The sequence below is a fragment of the Raphanus sativus genome, chromosome 6 (genome assembly GCF_000801105.2).
Source record: "Raphanus sativus cultivar WK10039 chromosome 6, ASM80110v3, whole genome shotgun sequence".
NCBI lineage: Eukaryota > Viridiplantae > Streptophyta > Magnoliopsida > Brassicales > Brassicaceae > Raphanus > Raphanus sativus.
Window position 1 is genome coordinate 44,989,683 of NC_079516.1, and position 22,475 is coordinate 45,012,157.

General features: G+C 30.1%; 4 protein-coding genes across 4 annotated transcripts; all 4 read right to left on the bottom strand.

Moving 5' to 3' along the window:
* Positions 1 to 4,030: 4,030 nt before the first annotated feature.
* Positions 4,031 to 4,333, bottom strand: LOC108838054 (precursor of CEP6). The gene has a single exon (XM_018611036.1). The coding sequence runs from the start codon at positions 4,331 to 4,333 to the stop codon at positions 4,031 to 4,033; it is 303 nt and encodes a 100-aa protein (XP_018466538.1).
* A 7,871-nt stretch (positions 4,334 to 12,204) lies between these two features.
* Positions 12,205 to 12,648, bottom strand: LOC108811367 (precursor of CEP5). Its single transcript, XM_018583417.2, has one exon. It carries the CDS (start codon positions 12,575 to 12,577, stop codon positions 12,275 to 12,277), a length of 303 nt encoding a protein of 100 aa, XP_018438919.1. The 5' UTR covers positions 12,578 to 12,648; the 3' UTR covers positions 12,205 to 12,274.
* A 379-nt stretch (positions 12,649 to 13,027) lies between these two features.
* LOC108813707 (uncharacterized) lies at positions 13,028 to 16,652 on the bottom strand. Its single transcript, XM_018586339.2, has 11 exons — positions 16,185 to 16,652; positions 15,992 to 16,093; positions 15,653 to 15,733; positions 15,469 to 15,578; positions 15,238 to 15,373; positions 15,065 to 15,163; positions 14,749 to 14,836; positions 14,127 to 14,644; positions 13,838 to 14,035; positions 13,397 to 13,738; positions 13,028 to 13,296 (listed from the first exon to the last, which is right to left on the bottom strand). The coding sequence occupies exons 1-11, from the start codon at positions 16,470 to 16,472 to the stop codon at positions 13,204 to 13,206; spliced, it is 2,055 nt and encodes a 684-aa protein (XP_018441841.1). The 5' UTR covers positions 16,473 to 16,652; the 3' UTR covers positions 13,028 to 13,203.
* A 542-nt stretch (positions 16,653 to 17,194) lies between these two features.
* On the bottom strand, positions 17,195 to 18,250 carry LOC108810077 (uncharacterized). Its single transcript, XM_018582208.2, has 2 exons — positions 17,679 to 18,250; positions 17,195 to 17,498 (listed from the first exon to the last, which is right to left on the bottom strand). The coding sequence occupies exons 1-2, from the start codon at positions 18,153 to 18,155 to the stop codon at positions 17,442 to 17,444; spliced, it is 534 nt and encodes a 177-aa protein (XP_018437710.1). The 5' UTR covers positions 18,156 to 18,250; the 3' UTR covers positions 17,195 to 17,441.
* Positions 18,251 to 22,475: the final 4,225 nt, after the last annotated feature.

Here is a 22,475-nt window from a genome sequence, read left to right on the forward strand (position 1 = left end):
CTGTACATTGAAAGCAGTAACCGGTTAGTATGTGCCTCAAGTACTATATGCAATTTGCTAATACTTGAGTATGCTGAGTAAAACATCACAGTGATCCAAAGGTTTAGCTACTATTAGAATGTTACATTGTAATATTTCCTATTTGAAAATGCAAGAACCAGATTCGGGGGTTTTAGACTTTAGGTTTTTTACCAATCATGAAATTTAATAATATAACTATAAATTATTTATAAAAAACATACTGGCAGATAGAGAAGGTCTACCTAATATAACAAATATCTAGTGTTTTATCTTTAGATATTCCTTTTGAGTTATACTTTTATGTTTTAATAAAACTACGACCAATTTAAAAAATTTATAGGATACCACAGACTTACATGTTCTATAAATATTTCAATAAATTGTAGTATTTATAATAAATAAAACAAAACAGTTATATTTTGGGAATGCCTCAAAATACATATAGGTTTACTAGATTCACAAAAGCCATTTAATAATATATTTTTTCCTTAAAATTAAGTTCCACATGTTTGATCTAGAACCTATATACTCAAGGAAAGATTGTGAATATGGATTCTATTAAAACTTTGAATGTGGTATGGTAACATGAAGCACCAGTGTCTAGTGATAAAATAGTACCTTGCACCAGTGGTATTTGCCCACCCTAACAAATGTATTATTTTTACCATTCAACAAAATAATTACCTTGAATATTTCCAATAATAAATATGAAAATGTTGAATGTAAATTATATTATTCAACAAAGTTCATCACTGCAACTGCAATAAAGAAGAACCGCAAGTTATTTACTTATTTATTACAATTGCTTTTTATTATATTTATATTATACAGCTTCAACTTCAGCTAATGGAGAATGAAGGCAAAAGTAATATTCCTTAAGAGGGGTGTATTCAATTTAACATTTGATGTGATTTGATTTTTAATGGAGTTTTAGATGATTTTAATAAGTTGCAGAGATTTAAGTGATTTTTGTTAAACTACTCTAGAAGATCACCTAAAACTATGGGATTTGAGTTTTAATTTTTTTAACTAAGAAACTCCACCCAAACACCCTAAAATCACCTCAAAACTTTAAGGGGGGGTTATTGGTAGAAGAATTTAAGAAGAATTATTAAATTTTGAGATTCTATTGTTATTGGTTTATGAATTTTTAAAATCTGAATAGAATCCATTGTTATTGGGGTGATGATTTTTAAATTCCACTCAAAATCTTTGGTTATTGAAAAAGTTTAGTTTTTATTGATTTTAACATTCTATTGAAATCTATTGTTATTGGGATGTAAATTTTCTTTGTTTTTACTCATAAGACTCAACTTTGAGAATATCAACTATACCCATAAGATTTTTGAAATCTATGCAATAAATACACTCACATACAAAAACACACAAAATAGAATAATGAAATAATACAAAGCAATTTTAACATAATACAAATCACAACTTAATATATATATTATAAAAATGTAATAAAAGTTAAAAACTTTTTAAAATATTTTTCGAATTTCAAAAAAAATAAAGAAATTGAAAAATGAAAAAAAAATTATATAAAAATTTCAAATTTAAAAACATATATTTCGAAACTATACCTTTACAGTTTCAACAAATAATAATTATTATGTTGTTTTAACATTTTTGAATATATAATTAAATCTATAAATATTAAAAATCTGAAAATAAAAAATTTGAAAATAGTTTGAAAATTATTTTCAAATTGCAAAAAGATTTTTTAAATGAAAAAAAAATCTAAACTTTTATAATAATTTCGAATTTAAAACATATAATTCAATTTTTTTAAAAATTATTAATTTTATTATTTCTTTATTACTCTTTGTATATATATATATATATATATATATATATATATATATATATATATAAGCCAAGTACATCTCTTTAATGAAAACTCTTTTGGTAAGCCAAATTGATGAAAATCTATATCAATCTAAGGAAGTTATGATCAAATTTTATAAGTCAATGTATATACAATTTTCACAATCCACATAATTTTAAAAATCTATCAATTCTTAAAATTCACAAACTCTATGCAAATTTATCTCCCAATAACCCCCCCAAAACTCCACAACTTAAAATAGTTTCAGTAACAGTGGATTTCAGAGTACTTTACGAAATGTCAAATTCAATAACAGTGGATTTTAAATGAGTTTTTAAAATTCAAGTTTGAATAACAGTAGATTTATCATTTTAATACAAATCACCTAAAACTATCGGTTGAATACACCCCCTAAGTGTCAAAAGATCTATGTTTAAGAAAAAAATTGCTTCAAAAATATATACGTTTAACCTTTTTAATGCATTACTTAATGCTAAATTGAAACTTCAAAATAAATAAATATGTGTTATTGAAATTATATTGGTTAAAGGTTATGAGAAATAATTAATTACAAGAAATATTGCATTAAAATTAAAATTGTTTTTTAATATGTGTTAAAATTCTAAAATTATATATTTTTAAAAAGAGAATAATAAAAATATTGTATTCTATTTGTATCTTAAAAATGTTATTTTAACAATTTTTATACAAAATATTATTTTAAAATTTCTATGTAGACTATATTTATTTTTAATTTATTATTAATTATAAAGTGCATTGATCTTATTAATGCACTATATCAGTTGTAGGAGTGGTGGATTTAAAAATTGTTTTGATCCGGGGAATACATATAATTTATGAACAATATCGACATGGGTATTTGATAAAAAAATTTAAAATACACTGAAGTTTTAAAATGTTGTAAACCAGATGGTTTAAGGACTGCTCATAAATAGATGGTCGAGGTTATATTTAACCGAGATTATATTTAACCAATCATATGTTAATGGATTGGGCATTTAATTTATTTCTAAGACATAACCGACTTCTCTTAATGTTTAAGAGAGTCCCATATTGCTTATGAGACTTGTAATAGACGGCATAAACTCCATATATAAGGAATTTCTTGTCTTTGATATTAAATAACACAATCACTCCTTTCACAAACAAAGCCTATACGGCTTTTTCTCTCTCTCTAGTTCGATTTGTTCCAAGCAAGAACATTAAGATTAGAACATAAAATGGATTTTCTGATAGAAAAAAGCGTCCAAGTAATTTTTTTTTGCAAATTTACCCTCCAAATGAAATAAATGCAAGTCAAACCTATTAACTCCGGTCAACCTGCAATATAGCCCTTCCATATAGTAGTATGTGTATGATGTGTATATTTTGACGGGCCACCCTTTTGTCCATGTACCTCCGCTGCTGAGTTGTAGTAAGGGCATTTCCAATTCTATTTCATTTTTTTTAAAAATAAAATGAAATGAATTATCAAGTAAGAAATACTCGATATCTACTCTATATTTCATTTTATAATGGAGTTTACTCCATAAACAAAATAATTATTTTTTTATATGTTCATTATTTTATTATAGAATGAGATATAGAATTGTGTTTTAGCAATTTTATTTCATTTTCTCTTTTGCTCTGTGTTAGAAGAAAAAATAGAATTTTGCATTAGAAATGTTCCGACTAAAAGAACTCAATAAAGTCATTTTCACTTGCCCTAATTTGGAAATATTTAAACCTTTCTTTTTGTACACTAATTGCCATCCATTTAATTTGTAATTGTTCTTTAAAAGTCCCAGTTTTATATGAGATCTTTTACACACACACATACACACACATATATATATATATATATATAATCTAAAAGAACTCCATGCTTTGCAGTTTTACCTTTTAATTTTCACATGGTGGCAAGTAGTAAGAAGCTCACTACGAAGTATCTCCTATATAACATGCAATTTCATGCAAGAAATAAAGTTCAAAATGAATTATAAAACACAAATGGTATTTAACTTTATTAATGAGCTAATAACTCGCAATCAAACTTACGAATGACATATCTTAAACAACGTACACTAAATAGAAATTACACTTAACACAATAATTTAGGATAAAAATAGTAATTTAGTAAATGCAACTAAACAGTACCCTAAACTATATAAAATAACTTTAAGCCTTAGGCTCATTGTTTTTGACAGCATGCCCAACGTCGGAACTATGTCCTGGTGTCGCTGTAGGTTTGAAGTCATCTTTAAGACCTTCAACAGTATCATTATTCTCCCTCATCTTATGACCAATGCCCGGACTATTACCTGGTGAAGTAGGCCCGAAATCATCAGTGTAACCGGCCGTGAATTGATGATCACGATCTTTACCGTCTGTTTGCAACTGTCTTGCCTCATAGTATTGTATTTTATCAAATACAATCGATATGATGAGAATGATAAGAATGATATAAGCTGAGAGTTTCATGTTATTTTTTATGTGTGGGATTAGTTTCTAGGTTTATGAGAGAAGACGGTTGAGATCACACGACTTTTTTTTTGACAAAAGAGATCACCCGACTTTGGCTTATGTTCATAAGTTACTTGAAAAGAGCGATCGTTTTATAAGTGTAATCTGAGTGGAAGTGGAACAATGAGCCCAGTGATTTAATTTGGACAGTTCAAGTATCAATTTTCCGTAGTATAGTGTAAATAATAAAACAAAGGTGTAATAGGAGTAATAAACATATGCTTTTAGTAGACAAACTATGGACGGCAAATAGCCAAGCTTCAACAAAATAAAAAGAGATTTTAAGGGGGCCTTTTGTATCTTTTAAGGTACATGTATCTCCCTCTCAGCGATACCAACACGGCTTAACATCTTTTCTTTATATACCGAGTATTTATATCAATATGGATTATCGTTTTTTTGAGAAAGAATAACTTTGTCGAACTAAAACTATACAAAGATCTTTATCTCTTGATGATCTGGTATATATAGAAAGTTTGGAATAACAAATTCTTTAGGGAAAAAGACATGAACCCATTAGAACTAGTTCGTTATGTATAGAGTAAGTGTCAAGTCTAGTTCAATGCAAACAAAATGGTACCACCAATTTCACAAAAGCATAGTATTAGGATAACCCAAATCTTAAACTTGAATAATATTTTTATGGTAGATGGATCTCGGATATTTACAGCTCCGTTCAGCGGATGTGAATGAGTTTGGAGAAAGTTCAACTTATAGAGACAAAAAATTATAGATAATGAGAGATTGCTTTAGTTCAGAAGTGGAAACAATACGATGGACAATAGAGAGTATGGTTCAGCTTCGACATGTCAGAGCTTTGACACTAATTACAAAGATTCGATTGTGATGGTTAAAGAACTTCATGCTTCGCCAAGCTTTGTAACAAAATTGAAGAAGATAAAAATTATACCGATCTCTCATATTCCACAAGTAAAAAAATAAATTTTTGACTTTTTAACTAAGATTACAAAATCTTTCCATAGAAAACTTTTTTTATTGGTTGTTTTATTCTGACAGATTATTCAGACGGACTACTTCCATTTTGACAATAGAATAACCTGTTCGTCTAGAAAAAAGGTATATATAATATAAAAACGTCGGTTTGAATCATCACATATATAAATCAACTTTGAATTTATAAGTTTAGTTTGTTGCTATTATTTATAGTAAACAAATCATAGATAATTTAATATGACACAATCTAAGCGTGCAGATGTCCTGAATCTCTCATAGTGTTCATTGTTGAATATACCAACTCATACTTGCACCTTTTGTTAATTTTGTAGTGGAAATTAAACATAGCTGGTGATCAACATTGCTGGTGATAATAAAGATACTAACTATGTGTTCATATCCTAAAACACTCCATTTTCCTAAGTTGTAAACTGAGAAAAAACTGTAAGCATGAAGGGGAAACCATTTTATCTGGTCCAATCACGACTAACCAAGGTTTTTATTCATTTGATTATATAAGAAGTATTGTCGATATTATAAACGGTTATCTTTGGCCCTGAAATGAAATTGTTTACATTAGTTTATAAAATGCCAAAGGGTAACTAAGTTTCCACAAAAGCCGCCCTTCCCTCACCATAGAAAGACACTGATGCTTGAATGGCCCTCTCCCATCTGGCCATCTCCGTATAGATAATATATACAAAAAAATTGTATAACTTTAGACTTTAAAAAATATGGTACAAATCTTGAAAGGAATCCTGTTTTATTTATAGATATATACAATCTGCAAAAAGGTATATAGCATGGTTGTTGGGAATTGGAATGCCTATCTTTCTTAAGGCTTCGAATGGTAAACGATATTACGCTCCGCACTATAATTAACAGTAACAAAAATCCTTACATATACATTATATCTATATGTTTTTATAACTGTCAGAACCACCGCGTAGTTAAACTGTTTGTTCTGCACCGCTCAATCTACAGTTACCGTTGGAAGCTTAAATTTTTAGTTTGGTTATTTTTTTTCAAGAGACTTCACTAGTTTTATCTTTATTTTTTTTAGAAGAACATAGTCTGAGAAATTATTTTAAGATACGTTTTCAATAAATATTTTGTTATATATACTGAAATTTTACATTTGTCGAGATTCCCTGGGTATATGATCACATTCTTGACTCCTAAAGTATAATATAAAATTAGGACATTCCACTCACAAATACAAGATCTTCTCCACTACCAAAAGGGTTGGCTACCATCAGGTCATATTTATAAAGTGTTCGTACAAAAAAATAATCGTAATCATTACATGTACCAATATGTTTTCGTATTTTCTAATTTGCCTTCTAGAACCGTTATGTGGTATAACTTTATTTCTCTGAACCTAGTAATTAATCTCTTACTTGTTATTGTTGTTTTCTAACAAAGCTCAAGAACGAGTTGTTTTCTTTTCTTGAGAACGAGTTGTTTCTTCCAGATGAATAGGTTAAAACAAATAAAAGTTAGATTAAAATTGGTAAAAGGAATAACAAGCCGTCGAGTTTCTTATTCTCTTTTTAGTTTAATCTTTTTACAGCCTGTTGTACTTTCAAAAAGAAACAAAAATATTTAATACGAAAGTCTTTAAAATTTTATATTTTATGGTTTTAGATGTTTATTACATATGAAAATCAGTGTTTTCAATGGAAATTCGAACTTGAGAATAATAAGTCAATTATTTTATCTCTTAAAATGCCAATTCTTTATATATGTAAATATATATAAATATAAATAATCTAATCTATCAAACCAAACAGACTACTCATTCGGTAACATCTAATATTAACATAATTTTCAGTATTTAAAATTTGTTTCATATTTTATAGATATCTAATTTTTAATTAGTATTACTTCGAAAAAATATAGACATCCAAAAAATTGGATATCCGAAAAATTTACACATAATTTTGAATATTTAAAATTATTTCGTTTCTTTTATTCAATACAAATGAATATAGAACAATCATACAAGTTTATTTTCAAAAATATCTTTTACATGATATAAAAAAATAAAGATTAGTGAAAATATATGCTTTATAAATTTTAAAATTAGTTAAATATTTTAATAAAACAAAGAAATAGAAGAATTATAGTTTTAGTAAAGATTTTATATTCTTTTCTTAGTTTAATACTTTTATAAGTAATTTTAGAAATAAAATTTAATAAAATTATATGAAATTAATTTAATAAAAAAAAGAAATAAAATTTAATAAAATTATATGAAATTAATAATTATATAAAATTATACATGTAAACTTCTATATTTAATTATACATACACCTGTTCATATAAAATTAAGAGTAAATCGGATATCCGACTCTAAAATTTTTAATATTTGTGATTTTTTCGTTTTTAACAGATACTAATTTAAATAATTGTTTTACTTTAAAAATTTACGAATATCCTAATTTTTGAATCAAACAAAATAAATAATGAATAGAATCAAAACTAATTGATAAAATATCCAATCCTAATTAACACAATCAGATGCAAAATGTCTGAATCGAGGTTTTATTGCAAAATTTTGAAGTACTTCATCGGTATAACCAATATCACTGATTAAGTTCATTATAAAGAATATTTTGTATTTTGACATATTTTGACCAAAAAAATGAATATTTTGTATAAATTCTCAAAAAATAAAAAGAATGTTTTTGTAGGATTCAAATGTATCCAAACGTTGCCATGCGATTTTTTTTAATGTCCATCCATTTTTATGAAGGCCCTTTAAAAAAAAAATGTCCATCCATTTTTAAGTTGTATTTGAACTTTTATTGTGTCCGACAACGCCGCCATGTTTGTAAAAAATGGTGACTATTAAAAAATAGAATGAGGCAAAGTTTCAAAAAATAAAAAATAAAGCACAACATGTTGCTATGAAACATTTAAGTACTGAAAGACGAGAAAAGTTAGTTCGTCAACGAGAGAGGAGAATCAAGTCAAAGGCACCACTGCCATCAACTTAGCCACCAACTCATCCCTACCACTAAGTCTTTCTTTATCGTTTGTCATTATATATAACTTTTTCTTTTCTTGTAAATAATCATTATAATTTTTTAAAACCTAAGTGTCTTTATTACCAAATAAGACTAGACCGAATTCCAGATTAGTACCATGTAACATCAAGAATGTTGACTTAGATATATATATACTATATATTAATCATTCTATGAGATTAATGTTTTGGGAAGTTATACTATAAATTAAAATTTAAGTTTTAATCTGTGTTTTGTTTTTTGAAATGGATGTTTTTATTATGATTTATATGAATATAAAATAAACATCATTACATTATTGTATATATTTTTTTGTTCTATTACAATAATTACTCCAACATGTCAATATTGATGAACAATTTTATTGAAAAAGATTTTATGATGAAGCTTTCTTCAAAACACTTGGATCGACATATAGTTATGTATATATACGAGATCTTCGATAAACATGTTCTTTCTGCAGTAGATGATTATAGTGCCTACCATATTCGAAAATCTCTGATAAGTTTTGAATTATATAATCTGCAAAAAAATGTATAATTTGGAATTTGAATTCCAGACAAGGATTAAAACTTTTAAATTATAACCAACATGTCAAGATGTTTTCATATATATAGTGTTTATTTCACAGAAAGATATATATAGTGTGGTATGTTTGATTGACTTCTACACCGACTCACTCATAATAAACCAGATATGATCGAGTCTTAACATTTTTCCGGAATGACTTCTTGGTTTAAGTTTATATGGGCAGTCAATAAAAGAAATATAGTGTTTGTTGGACAATGATATTTGATATTTGTAAAGCCTTTCTTGTCTATATTTGTTAAGCTTTTATAAGAATAAATAACTACATGAGTGTTTAGTTGAATAAGATAATTTAATATATTTTTTCCACAAAAGAAGATAATTTAATATAATATCGAATATTATGTAGTAGCTTGAGACGATAACTCCTAATTAAAATTAATTCTCCTGAACTTTGTTGATGTTAATAATTGTCTTCTATATATTACAAAACTAGATGTTTTGCCGCACTTGCGGGTTTAATAAGTTTACAAAAATTTGCAAATAGATATATTATCAATTCAAAATTACTATAATAAATTATTTTTATGCTTTTGAAATATTTAATTAAATATTAAACTTTATATATATGATAAAAATTTATTTTAATAAAATATATTTATTGCAATAAACTTGAAAACATTCATATATACATAAAACTATATACGTTGATTTATATTTATTTTAAAAAAAATATGATGTAAAATACTTTTCGATAACATAATATAGAATCTTTTAGATAATGATGATTATTAAATTAATGAAATTCATTTTTTAGTTTATAGGTAATTATATTTTAACAGATTCAATCTAATTATTTATTAAGTGTAATAAAGACATTAAATGCTCTAACTTTTAAGGTGAGAATGAAAAAAAAATATTTTACAAATAATAATATAAATATTTTTGAATTCTTTATGAATTTTTTCAGAAATTATCACAATGACTGATTTTGATTATGTCAAGAAAATTGTTTAAAAAAATATATGATTCATTTTTATCTTATGTCTTATAATATATATATTAAACTAGAATTCAATATTACTAAACCAAATATAATATATAATATATATAATATTTTAATGTTATTAAAATAAATATAATATAAGTTTATTTATGATATTATCGTTAGAATTTTTTATTTACTCTCACAATAGTGATAATGATAAATTATCAGATAAATGAATAAATTATTTATTTAAATTAATAATTGAAAATAAAATATGACTTATACTAAAATTATGGAGAACATGACGAATCATCAAAATATTGAAACAACTAACTGAAATTACTGAAAACATTAACAAATAAACAAAAAAAAAACCTAAAACTAAGCAAATTTACTTTATAAATATTTATGCTAAAATATGGAGAACATCATAAATCATCAAAATATTAAAATTACCAATTGAAATTATTGATTAATAAACAAAAATCCTAAAACTATGGAGAAACTGACACATAAGCAAATTCAATTCATAGATAATAGTATATATACTAATAGATACAATATAGTAACAAAAATATTACAATCTGCGAGTTACAATTTCCACCAAATAAAATATATCAAAATGCATTCTATGCCTATGTAATTTGATTTTGTTTTATGTCTAGATAATTACCATGCATTTAAAAGCAGTTTTATCAACAAAAGGAGTTCGTGAGAAAAAAATCAACAAAAGGGGTAAAATTTGCATAAATTAATGGACAAACTACGCAGAAGAAAATAACTATATCATGATTTTTCTTAATCACTGTCAGTTATATATTGAACTTTTGACCAAAAATAAAGAAACATGTATACAGTTTGAATTTTGAAAGGCAAATGAAAAAGTAAGTTTGGAATAAAATTGGTCGTTAGTTGTAATTTATGGTAAACACTTGATAGTCGGAATATCCCATACTTTCGAGTTTCGTGCCATATAAAAAGAACGTGTGCAAGCACAAGCAGTGCAGCCCATTTAACGTCATGTTGAAAAGTGAAAAGGTTGATACTTTTTCCCTTCTTTGCCTGGTTCCTACACGCAGGGAAGTCATTTCAAGGGCCTACCACACTTTCCGACCACAGACTTTTTGGTTTCGTTTCAATTTATTAATCACATTATGTATTTAAAACAACAATTTGCTGTACTCCTTAATCACTCGTAATTAAACTAAACAGTGGTTTGTATGATTTATAAAGGACTCAAAAAGTAAATAACATTGAAAGCAAATCAAAAAGGTTCGTAGCTCAAAAAGTAATCACTCTCTTTGTAATCAATAATCTTTTCGTTTCAATGTAATTATCGTCTTAGGTTTGTTCACACATATTAAAAATTATTTACTTTTATACTTTTTAAATAAAAATATTATTACCATAATTATATTTTGATCAATAAAAGTAAATTAATTTACAAAATTAATAAAATTTGTATTTTTTTTTGCTAAAATAAAATTTGTATTGAATCATAAAATAATATTTATTTTAAACAAAAAAAAAATTTCCACAACGACACCTAAACTGAAAAAAAAAAAAAAATTGAACACCAGCATACCAAAGAGATGTCTTTATCTTTTATATGTGTCCCATGTAAACACGGGCTTACATATACTCTCAGTTCACCACCGCACGAATGTCGTAACTCTTTTCCTTTTCATGTATGGCCTTTTTGCATGTGAGCACATGCATGATTATTCTTTGACATTTTCAGAACGAGTTATTATGTATTTTATAATTACATGTATAATTAATTAGGGTGATAAAAATATATCTCATTCTTATTTATCAAAATATTTTCTTTCGGTTTTTAACGCATATACAAATACATATACTAACTATTATTTTATTGAATAATAAAATAAAACTTCAAAAAAAAAACTCTACACCCGCAGCTCTACTATTTCAATCTTAAACTCTCTACAATTTCTATTTGGAATTAAAGAAATAAGATCAGACTATATCACAGTTTTGAATATAAATATGGCCAAAATAATCATATTAACTGAACAACCAATCGAAGGTTCCATATAAATTATGATTAATATTTAAACACAAACATGTCGTTTTATATATTTTTTATTCATTTCTATAAAATTACTTTTGTTTTTGAATATTACTTAACAATGTGTTTATTTTAGAGTTCCCGATTGATTGCTTATACGTATGAAGTATCATGTATACGCAACCTTGACTGGATCGGAAAGAAAACATAAATCATTTTATTCATAAAGCCATATTTAAAGAAATTTCTAATGACCAACGTAACATAACATAAGTGAAACTGCATGAGAATGATTAAAAGACAACAAATCAGACGTTAACAACACAAACTGAGACACATGAATATGTGGAATTGCATAAATATGATTAGTTGTTGGGTAAACTATGGCCAATGCCAGGGCTATGACCGGGTGATGTAGGCCTAAAATCTTCTGCCCCCTTACCTCCCGGTGGTGGCGGCGAAGGCGACGGTGGTGATGGCGAGAGCTGCACCGTCTCTTGATCAACCATCAGTCCGTTGTGCATTACCATCATTTTCTTGTTATCTTCATGATCGACATTCATATTTTTTAGGGTTCGTCCTTGGACGCAACTAAACCCTAAAAAGAACACCATCATTAGAAAAAAACAGGGGAACAATGTTTTCTTTTGACCCATAGACGATTCCATTGGAGAAAAAATGGGAAAGAAAACAGAAAAAAAAAGAAGAGAAACTAAATATCGTTGTTAAGGACTCTCAGAATGTTTGAGATTGGTGGTGTGAAGTAACACTTCCATCTATGGGGGCATTTATACAGAGTCTATAACGTACTTATTATTGCAAATAAACTAATTAATATAAGTCGATTTAGTTATTAAAATGACCAAAAAAAAGTAGGTCGCATGCTAGTACTTACATTATTTAAAAATAAAACGATTGGTGTAAAGAAAACATGCAATTAATGGAATCAAAATTTAGATTATATGTAAACATTTTCAATATAATAGTACAACATCTTTGTAGCTTCCGTCGCTGCTTCGTGACTACCAAAGTAAAATGACGTTATACGAGTCCAACTGAGCTGTCTCAAAGAAAAAAAGAGTCCAACTGGGCTTTTGTTAAGGCCCATCTAATATGTGTTCTTGTTTCTCTTGCAACTACTTTTATTGTTTAAAAACTAGTATTTGTTTCTCTTCTTTCACAAGTGTATCTGCGTAAAGTAATGTACATACACCAAATGCAGAAAGAATAAACAAATAAATCTCATTCAAATATAAAAGAACTTTCGCTCTGTTCGGTTTAGTCTGATTTTGGTTTAGCCAAAGAGTTGCTGAATCACAGCCTCAGCGTTTCCATTGTATTGCGATAGTAGTTGTATTGCATCGGACCTCGACAACGCCAGAAATTCCTGAAACCATCTCTCTCGTGAGTGTGTCACTAATTTAATAAGCAAAAAAAAACTTGAAAATTTGGTCCACAAAGTCAATAAGGATCTTGAAGAAACGTACCATTACTTTAAGTATTGCACTTTCTTCCCACAAGGCCTCTCTTGACGAAGTCTGAGTCGTCATCATCAAGCTGCTGCTACCACCGTCTTCTGAGGTCATGGTGCTCGAAGACGTTGTCGTGAGTTGAGATGACAAGTTTGTGGTGTTCTCTTTGTTTGACCTTGATTTGAAAGCACCGATCAAATCAGTGTTCACTTCTTTCAAAGAATCTATCTTCAGGAGGTTACTGAACCGGTCTTTACACATCTGAAGCTTGAACCACTCAGTATGCGAGTGAAGCGTCGCTCTTATAATTTTCATTAGCTGCGGTTCTTCGATCCCGAGCCTATTACCCACAGAAACCTTAAGAAAAATGGCAGAAACAAACCAACCATTCGTTTGTTAAGCTAAGCTTTCATCAGAGAAAAAAACCAGAAGAAGACTAATAAACATTGTTATTACCTGTAGCGTATTAGCCAGATCATTCAGAGGTAAATCTTTCCCAGTTGTGTTTCCGTCGGGTTGGAGTAAAACTAACAAAGTTTCCTTCAATGTCTTCAGCAAAGACTGGTCATTGGCTGCTAAGGGACCTAAGTGAGAACACGCGACCTTTAGGGCTCCGTTGTGATCACCAGCACTCACCAGCTTTAGAAATTCAACCTGCTCATATATAATATATATGCATCATTTTTATCTTCCACTACTCTTAAGGGAATATACAGAGAGCTTTCTGTCATTGTTTCACCCTTACCTGCTTGAGATGGAAATGTAAAACCGGATTCTGTGTGAAAAAGTCTGGATCCATGGTGCTGATTTCATAGACAGCTTCTGCTACCATGCCTCTGCTAACCAATTCCTTCAGCGCCAAGGCTATCTCATACTTGTTCTCTACGCCTGTCTCAGACTTCGAAAATGAAGGATCAGGAAGACGATCCGTTTCATCAATTCTCCCTCGCCATCTTTTGCGTTTATTGCTCTCACAGTTCATATGGGACCTAATTCTAACCAGAGCTCTTGTGTTTTCACTTTTGTTTGACCAGCTATTATTGCTGCAATCTTCAGAAACGTTGATTAGTTCACTGCCAACTTCACCTCCTTCTTTGCTAGACATTTCGGCGTCATTTACGAGTGTGCCATCAAGCATGTTGTAGTCCTCAACATCTGAATGCTGACTTGTGTTGAGATCTATTTCAGCAGAACAATCTCTTGATAACCTATGCGCCACCTCAGATTGGTTGCGTTTGACAGGACCCGTGATCATTTGCATCTCTGATCACAGTTTAAAACGATCATAATTTCATAAAAGCCAAGCAAGAAAAGGAGGTATAAGATTATGATCACAGTTTGAATGTGCCTAGAAGTTGACCACAAACCTGATTCCACAATACCCCTGTATATGCAGTACTCCTTAATAAGTTCATCAAGAACAGAAACATCTAATTGCATCCTGCACAATTCATTCTGCAATAAGTAGAAGAAATAATTAGGCATACAATCCAGGTATAAAAAAAAGTTACACAACAATAATAACCAGTAAGCAATATTTAAGGAAGATATACAACTTAAGCACAGAGTAAAGTGTCCACAAGAGAACCCATTTAAAACAGCGTAGAGATGGTGAGGAGTGATAATAAAACAGAAAAAGCTATTAAGAAATGCTAAACAAGGCAGGAAAGGAAGATTTGAGACCTGGAAAGCCTGGAAGAGGTCACCTTTGGCAAATTTCATGCTATCAACAGCACCTTGTCTAGTGAGCTCAACCGCATGAGCAAGAGCTTGTATGTCCACCTGAAATTTTGATAGTTAAAAAAATCAGCACAATGCGTGTTGCACGATGAACAAGAAACCAGCTGCCACGTTACCTCATCAAACGGTGGTGCTTCGTACATGCTTTCCAGAGGAGTAGGAGGGGAATCGCGTTCCTCCAGGAGCAACCTATGAGTGAGATCAGAAACTGCGGAGGAAATGCCTTGGTGAAAGCAAAATCCTTTATGTATGCTGGTAAAAGGTAAGAGATAAGGCTTAATCAGAGCAAGTTAAAAAAGAAAAAAAAAAGAACAGAAGGGATAAAAACAGTGAATATAACCATATACCTGATGAGATATCTTAGAGTCAGTGAAAAAAGTGGATCATATGCTTGTAAAGAAGCCCTCAAGACCGATGACATAAGTCCAGCCATTTCATACCTTCTTTTCTCTGCCCACTGTAGAACAGAAAGCGGATGGTGTTATAGCAGGAGACAATTCAAAAGAGAAATTAAAAGAAAAAGTGAGACACCTCGTTTGCAACTGGAGAGGTTTGATCATCTTTATCATAAATGAGAGCAAGAAGGAGATGCTTGAATTCCTCGTACGCTTCCTTAAAAAAAAAATAGATAGATAGATATACGCAGAAGGTCAGAACATGATAGAACAGTCAAAAACAGTAGCTTACTTACTAATAACTTGAATAGAAAGAAATAGGGGGAATACAAGTAGGATAGGTAAACAAGAAGGGTTGCTTTAATGAAAAAAAACATGGAACAAACACAAACAGAGAAAGATTCTAACTAAAAGCATAGTATATGTTACATCAACCAAAAAAAAGAGAGAGAAGGAATATTGAGAGTAAGAGTACCGGATAGGCATCAAGAGCAGAGGGAGCAACACAAGTCCTTAAGCAATGAATGGCAGCAACACGGTCTTCTTCTCTTCCTTTCCTCAGCAGCTCAATAAATTTCTGAACATAAACAAAAAAGCAGTTAAACGACAACAAACATCCTTTATCTATCTATCTTATCCCTAATCGTAGAGAGAGAGAAGAGTTAAACCTGTTTCTGAAGGCGAAAGAGAATCCTGTGATCATCGAGGACGAAAGGAGCGTGAGAGCGAAGCGTATCGATGGCGTTCTGAATTTCACCGGACTCAATCGAGTTCCGGATCCGGCGAATGATCAACCTAGCGTGATACGACGATGAGGAGATACAAGGAGAGGAAGAAGGAGACGGAGAAGGAGACGAATGCGAGCACGCGTCTTCTTCTACCACCAGGTTCTCGGAGGTAACGAAATCGACGATCAGAGCATCCAGCGCTTCCCAATTCACCCGTGTACAATCCATCCTCAGCTTCTTCTTTTTTTTTCAATCTTCTCTAGAGATTATGTCTTCTTCTAACCTAAATATTTATCCTCTCTCGGCCGGCGATCTCAGAGTTGCTCCGCCTGGGGCATCGGTGGGTGAAAATGTTTTGGAAATACAAGAGAGACTACGAAACGACAAGTGAAGAAGCCGCCATGCCCTTCGTCGTCGTGATCCAACCCACAAAATATATGCCACGTGTCCTTTGTACAGATTGCCATTTTATGTAGCCTCGCTATTTACTTGGGCTTCCTTAAAGCCCAATTGATTTTCAGCTCGAACTTCCTTCCATTGTTCATGACTTTCCCTGAGGATTTGTTTATTTGTAAATCTCCATTACAGGCCCAATGAGACTAGAGGCCCGCTCTAACTTTAGGAACTTTTTTTTTTTTGACATCTCTTTAGGAACTTATTAGTAGTGTTTCTTAATTTTTTTTTTTTTGTGTTTCTTAAAAATACATATGCCGTTTTGAAACTTTGATGCATTAAGCAAAGCAGATAATGCAGTCAACGAGAGAGAAGTTGAAGTTGAAGTTGAAGTGCAATAACTAATACCTGATCGACAGATAATAGATCTGTAAAGACTATGATGACAAAAGACATATGCGTTACTTCAATTTTTAAGACTCCAAATTTAATTTTCTGAACTACTCCCTCTCTCTCTCTCTCTCTCTCTCTCTCTCTCTCTCTCTTTCTTTTGTACATCCAACAAAGTTTACTTCCATTCCAAAGACAGATCTAAGCCTCACAAGATGTCAAGATCAATGAAACATGAGTAGTTGTTGATGAAATAAAACCATCTCAGTCAAATAACACACATGATGCCTGATTTCTTTTAGGTTTTTTAAATAACTTTCTAGATCTAAGATTAACATAAATGTAACATATTAAAAATCTGGAAGCAACCATGTTCCTAGCTAAACTGAAAGCTTTTCTGTTTTTTAATAAGCTCTACATACTCTTCTTCAAGTCCCTGCAACTTGAGCCTTCTCTTCCGCCCATTGCTTCCTGACAATCCAAAAAAAAGTAAATTATCAAAAAAAAAAAGACAACCCATTTTTTCCGTGGAAAAAATGAATTACATTTGACATTTACCCGAAAATAGCAATTTAAATAACTTTCGTCAATGCACAGAAGAAAAAATGGATATATTAGATTTTGACAAAATCCTGATGAGAGATGTAGAACCTGAGATTGTTTGTTGTTGATCATATGAACAAGTCGTTCTTCACTGTTCTTAGACCCAACATGGGCCCTCTTAAGGCCAAGAAGCCCTTTCCACCTTCCCTTAGATGAAGAAGAAGATGAGATGACCGGTGGCTTGGGAGAAAAGATGTTGGTAGCACCACGAGGACTTTCTTCTTCGTCTTCGTCAACGAGAAGCTCTTCTCTCAATGTCCTCTGGACTTGATTAGTCTCCTTGAAAGGCAGCAGCTTTCCTTTAGAGAAAAGTTCATCAGCTGGCATCATTGTGTAGTTGGAGACAGAAAACTCAAAATTCTCAGAAGCTGAAGAAGAACCCTCCGGTTTGGAGAGAGGGCTTGATCTCGCCGTCTTTGACGTCTCAGTCCTTATCTCAACGAAATCATTAGAGAAAGAGATTCTAGGACTCGCACCACCACCACCACCACCACCATTAGAGTTGTACATTTCTAAGCATGCCATTAGAGTGAGAACTCCTTTGTGTCCAACTATAAAGATTCTTTTGGAGGGAGAGAGAAAGGGAGTTAATTCTGGTAGGGACAGTCAATTGCACACAGAAGCCTTGTGCAGTAGTATTTATATAGTACTCATATACTCATTTAGTTCTTATGCACAAAGGATCAATGATGAAGCCATAATAACCAAAATAGTAGTATAGTATTTATTCTTTTATTCATAAAAAAAAGATTACAGCTGTTACTGTTAGGAAGGTGAATGTTCACTGGATGTGTGTATACACATAAATATTTATTTATTTTTATTAGAAAATTCTATGTTCAAGGACAAGTATTTAAATTTATCATCAAACCTAATATGTTCAGTACATGAAAAGTAATAACTAGGGCTAGTAATGTCTTGTACACGTGTCACCTAGCGTATTGGCTATTGGAATTTAGACAAAAATAGGCCCAAGAATTTCTGCTGAAAACACGCTCCGACACAGTTGCTAAACTAAAAAAGAAACACATAGAACTGTTTTCTTCTATTTATAAATTTTTTGATCCTATAAACAATTATTCAAATATAATGTTTCTTTCTTTCTTTTTTGCCTCTCAGCTATACGTGAATTTATAGTATCTGTATTTTACAAGTCCAAATGTATTTATAATTTCTATTGGGTGTGTGAAAAATACATAATTTTTGTAATCTATGTGTTTCAAACACAGTTCAGTTATCGGTCGATTCTGGTAATATATTTATGATACTGTGGTATGAAATTGTTAGTGGTGTTTTGTTTTTCTTGTCAAGCATATTGAATGGTGTCAAATTGATTTTGACGTTATGTAAACACTTATGTGCATGCACCTTTATTTTTATTAATTTTAGCCTTTATATATTATCTGGATAATATGAAGTGATATGCATTGCCAAAATGTCTGGTCGTGTACATGTGATATGATGTTTTGTCATAACGTAATAACTGTGCTTCTCCTAATTATCGTATATGTTGGTATTAACAACACGTCGATTTGATGTTCATTTAGGGGAAACTAGCTATTTTACGGTGTGTTTTATTTTTTTACATTTTCCCTAGCTTGCGGTTTTCCTTGTTTTGCTTTGGAAAAGCCAAAATACACACGTACGCGTAAATAAGTATCAAAAATTAATTAAGTGTTATCGTTTAATTAACAAGTCATATGACAAGAAGTTTCTGTCGATGGTGATTTATTCGAAGGCGATATTGGATGATTCCAGGAGGCTTCTTTAAGATTAGATAACTACTAGCTAGCTACTACTAGTATTTTGTTATTATTATAGTGAGTATTATTATTTTACTAGTATAATGTTTCTGTTTTCGAAAAGAAAGGAACCTATTTAATGAGGATTATGTGAAAGTTTATTTATCCGTATTATTATCCGAGAATAAGTGATTTTACTTATTTATCATCTTCTTTATAACTTTAAATTGAATCATTAGTTTTCAAAAATCTATACTATTATTTGCAAATTGATTTTTTGCAACTGAACGGTTAATGTCATTGTTATCCTTAATGATTTTATATATAATTTATTATATAATTAAAAACAAAATTTACATTAATAATATTATATTTAAATGTTATATTAGATTATAAATTAATATTTTCAAAAGTAGAAAGATAACTCCTATATATGTATTTTGTTGTTATCTGAAAGTGATATTTAAAAAAAAATTAAAGTTAAAAAATGAATTCTAAGTTAATAATATTATATTTATATGTTATATTACATTATAATTTAATATTGTCAAAAATAAAAGATAATTCTTACATATATTAAGTTGTTATCTGAAAATAATATTTTTTAATTTTTTAATTTTAAGTTAATAATATTATATTTATATGTTATATTAGATTATAAATTAATATTTTCAAAAAGATAATTTTATATATATTTTTAAAATTCCAACATAATAATAAAATAATAAATGTATATGTTTTTATGAATTTTTTATCATACATAAAAATATGATGTTTAATTTAATTTTTGAGAACATAAATAATAACTTATAATAATAAGTTATCATAAAATTGTCTTATCCTAGTTATTATAATAAACAAACTGCAACGTGCAGTCAAAGGACACCGGTTGTCAATCACATGCTAGAAGAGCGATTTTCTCAGGTGATTAGTGGCAAGTGGGTTTATGCCACGTTTCACTTTGCTGAAACCCACTGCTCTCGTTCGCATGACTGGTCAAAGATAGTTCTCTGTTTAATTTTTTGTCAACTAGTTCTCTGTCTTTTTTTCCAAAATAATTGATTTGACATTTTCCAAAATAATCCAATATAAGAGCTCTCTCTTTATTGTTTGTATATGACCTGGTCTCACCTTTAGATTCTAATCATTATACGAGAAGAACAAGAAAAAGAAACAAAACAACCTAACTAGAGCAGAAAATATTATTACCTACTTAATTTAGTTTTGTGTTTTGATTTGTCTTAGAATATATACAGAATAAACACCATAATACTTTTTTTTTGTCATGCATAATACCTAGTGTGTGTTGCTGATCTCAATGCCATCTCATCGCCGAGGTTAAATACACTTCTAAATGATAGATATAAATACCTTGGTGCCTCCCTTGGTACCTACCTTGGTACCATGTCACCCCAACGAATCTACCACCTCATATGGGCTATTGCCTATTGGACACAAACACAAGCCTCACTTTCCTTCATTACAATCTTCAATGCGCCTTGAAAGAAACGTTATATTCCACAGTAAAACGTTATTTTCTGACTTTGCATATAAATATTCAAAAGATAATCTAAACATTATTAATATATAACAATATAACATATATAAATATATTGTTGTTAAATAAAAGTACTCATCTATGTATATGCCAAAGATATTATGATTTTACTGGTCTTGAGGATGCCAAACTTTTATCTAATGTTAAATATATAACCATAGAACTGTCAATATATCTAAGTTTTTTTTTTTTTTTGAATGAATGTTAAATTCTTATTCATCAAACAAGCCTTTGTACATCAAGAATGTGTTCTTATACCTTAACCCTTCCTATAAACGATTTTTTAGACTTTGAAACTAACCCCCCAAAATTTGCAATTTACAAACAAGTGGAAAACCAAATTTGTAAAGTATCTTGCATCCCTTTTATTCCCTTTGATCTCAGTAAACTCAACTTATTCTTCACTCCCTTGTCAGCTAACTTCTTTATAACCATCATTGGAGGTAACCGTTCCCCATGTTTCACTCTGTTTCTAACACGCCATAGAGCATACACAGCTTCCTGGAAAGCATATCGAAGACAGAAGCTCTTCCTTTTGTCTAAACTTCCAATCATGATGAAACGCATAATATTTGACCAGGAGTACGTGAACGAATTGCCCATGATACCTTTAGCAAGACACTTCCATATCTGCTGAGAGTAAAGACAATCAAAGAACCGATGGTCTCTGTTTTCCTGACCTCTCTTACACAACACACATGTAGTGTCAACACCTTGACTCCTATGCATACATATGTGTGTGTGTTCATAATGTGTTGAAAACCCTATGCATCGACAGAATATCCACCATTCTTTTTGAAGAAGTTTAGGGCTGTATATGATTAATTCATGATAATGTATTTTAAGCTTATATAATGCTGTAATGTAATTACTGATTCATGCATCGAAAGATGTCAATTCACAGGGTACTACGAAGCGTACGTGCGTGGTTACGTTGTATTATTTTAATTTTACAAAGCAACGACTAATCAAATATACTTTGTTATCGTCGTAGTTTTCTTTTATATACACTCTAGTTAATTTATAAACGACCTATTACCTCTATAGAAATTAGGTTGTACTTAAAACCTCGATAAGTAATACTATAAAATTCGAAGTCTTCGAGATGGTCGGCTTCGGTTCGGCTGACAAATGCAAACCATGAGCTGTCTGAGTATTAATTGGAGTATGTGCTCGCGTATCTTGCACTGATCAAATACGATTTCTTCCCTAATTAAAAAATTACTACTACACTAATAAAGAAGTTCTTAGGTTCGCGTCTATGAGACCTTTAGTAAAGTTATTGTAAACTCTCAAAGCCCAATTAGGAGAAAATTTGTAAAATTGTTAAGAAATTGTTAAGAAGTTGAAACAGATATTGATTCGAAGAAACAGATCAATATATCAAGAGCCCGGGAATGACCTTCGTGACGATTAAAAGGGCTTTTGTGATTTTCGTTTGTCTAACGGTCTATTGAGCGATTTGCATTGAAACTAGCTCACCTGAAATCCCGTACCAAAAAATCCGATACGTACCCCGGTCCAAGATGTAAAAAATACCTGAAC

Excerpts from the sequence above, each read along its gene's own strand:
- LOC108810077 (XM_018582208.2), bottom strand. The coding sequence starts at position 18,155 with ATGGCATGCTTAGAAATGTACAACTCTAATGGTGGTGGTGGTGGTGGT. Across the intron at positions 17,499-17,678 it reads TCAACAACAAACAATCTCAG|GAAGCAATGGGCGGAAGAGA; the intron begins GTTCTACATCTC and ends TTGGATTGTCAG.
- LOC108838054 (XM_018611036.1), bottom strand. The coding sequence starts at position 4,333 with ATGAAACTCTCAGCTTATATCATTCTTATCATTCTCATCATATCGATT.
- LOC108813707 (XM_018586339.2), bottom strand. The coding sequence starts at position 16,472 with ATGGATTGTACACGGGTGAATTGGGAAGCGCTGGATGCTCTGATCGTC. Across the intron at positions 14,837-15,064 it reads ACCTCTTCCAGGCTTTCCAG|AATGAATTGTGCAGGATGCA; the intron begins GTCTCAAATCTT and ends TACTTATTGCAG. Across the intron at positions 13,739-13,837 it reads ATCTGGCTAATACGCTACAG|GTTTCTGTGGGTAATAGGCT; the intron begins GTAATAACAATG and ends ATTTTTCTTAAG.
- LOC108811367 (XM_018583417.2), bottom strand. The coding sequence starts at position 12,577 with ATGGAATCGTCTATGGGTCAAAAGAAAACATTGTTCCCCTGTTTTTTT.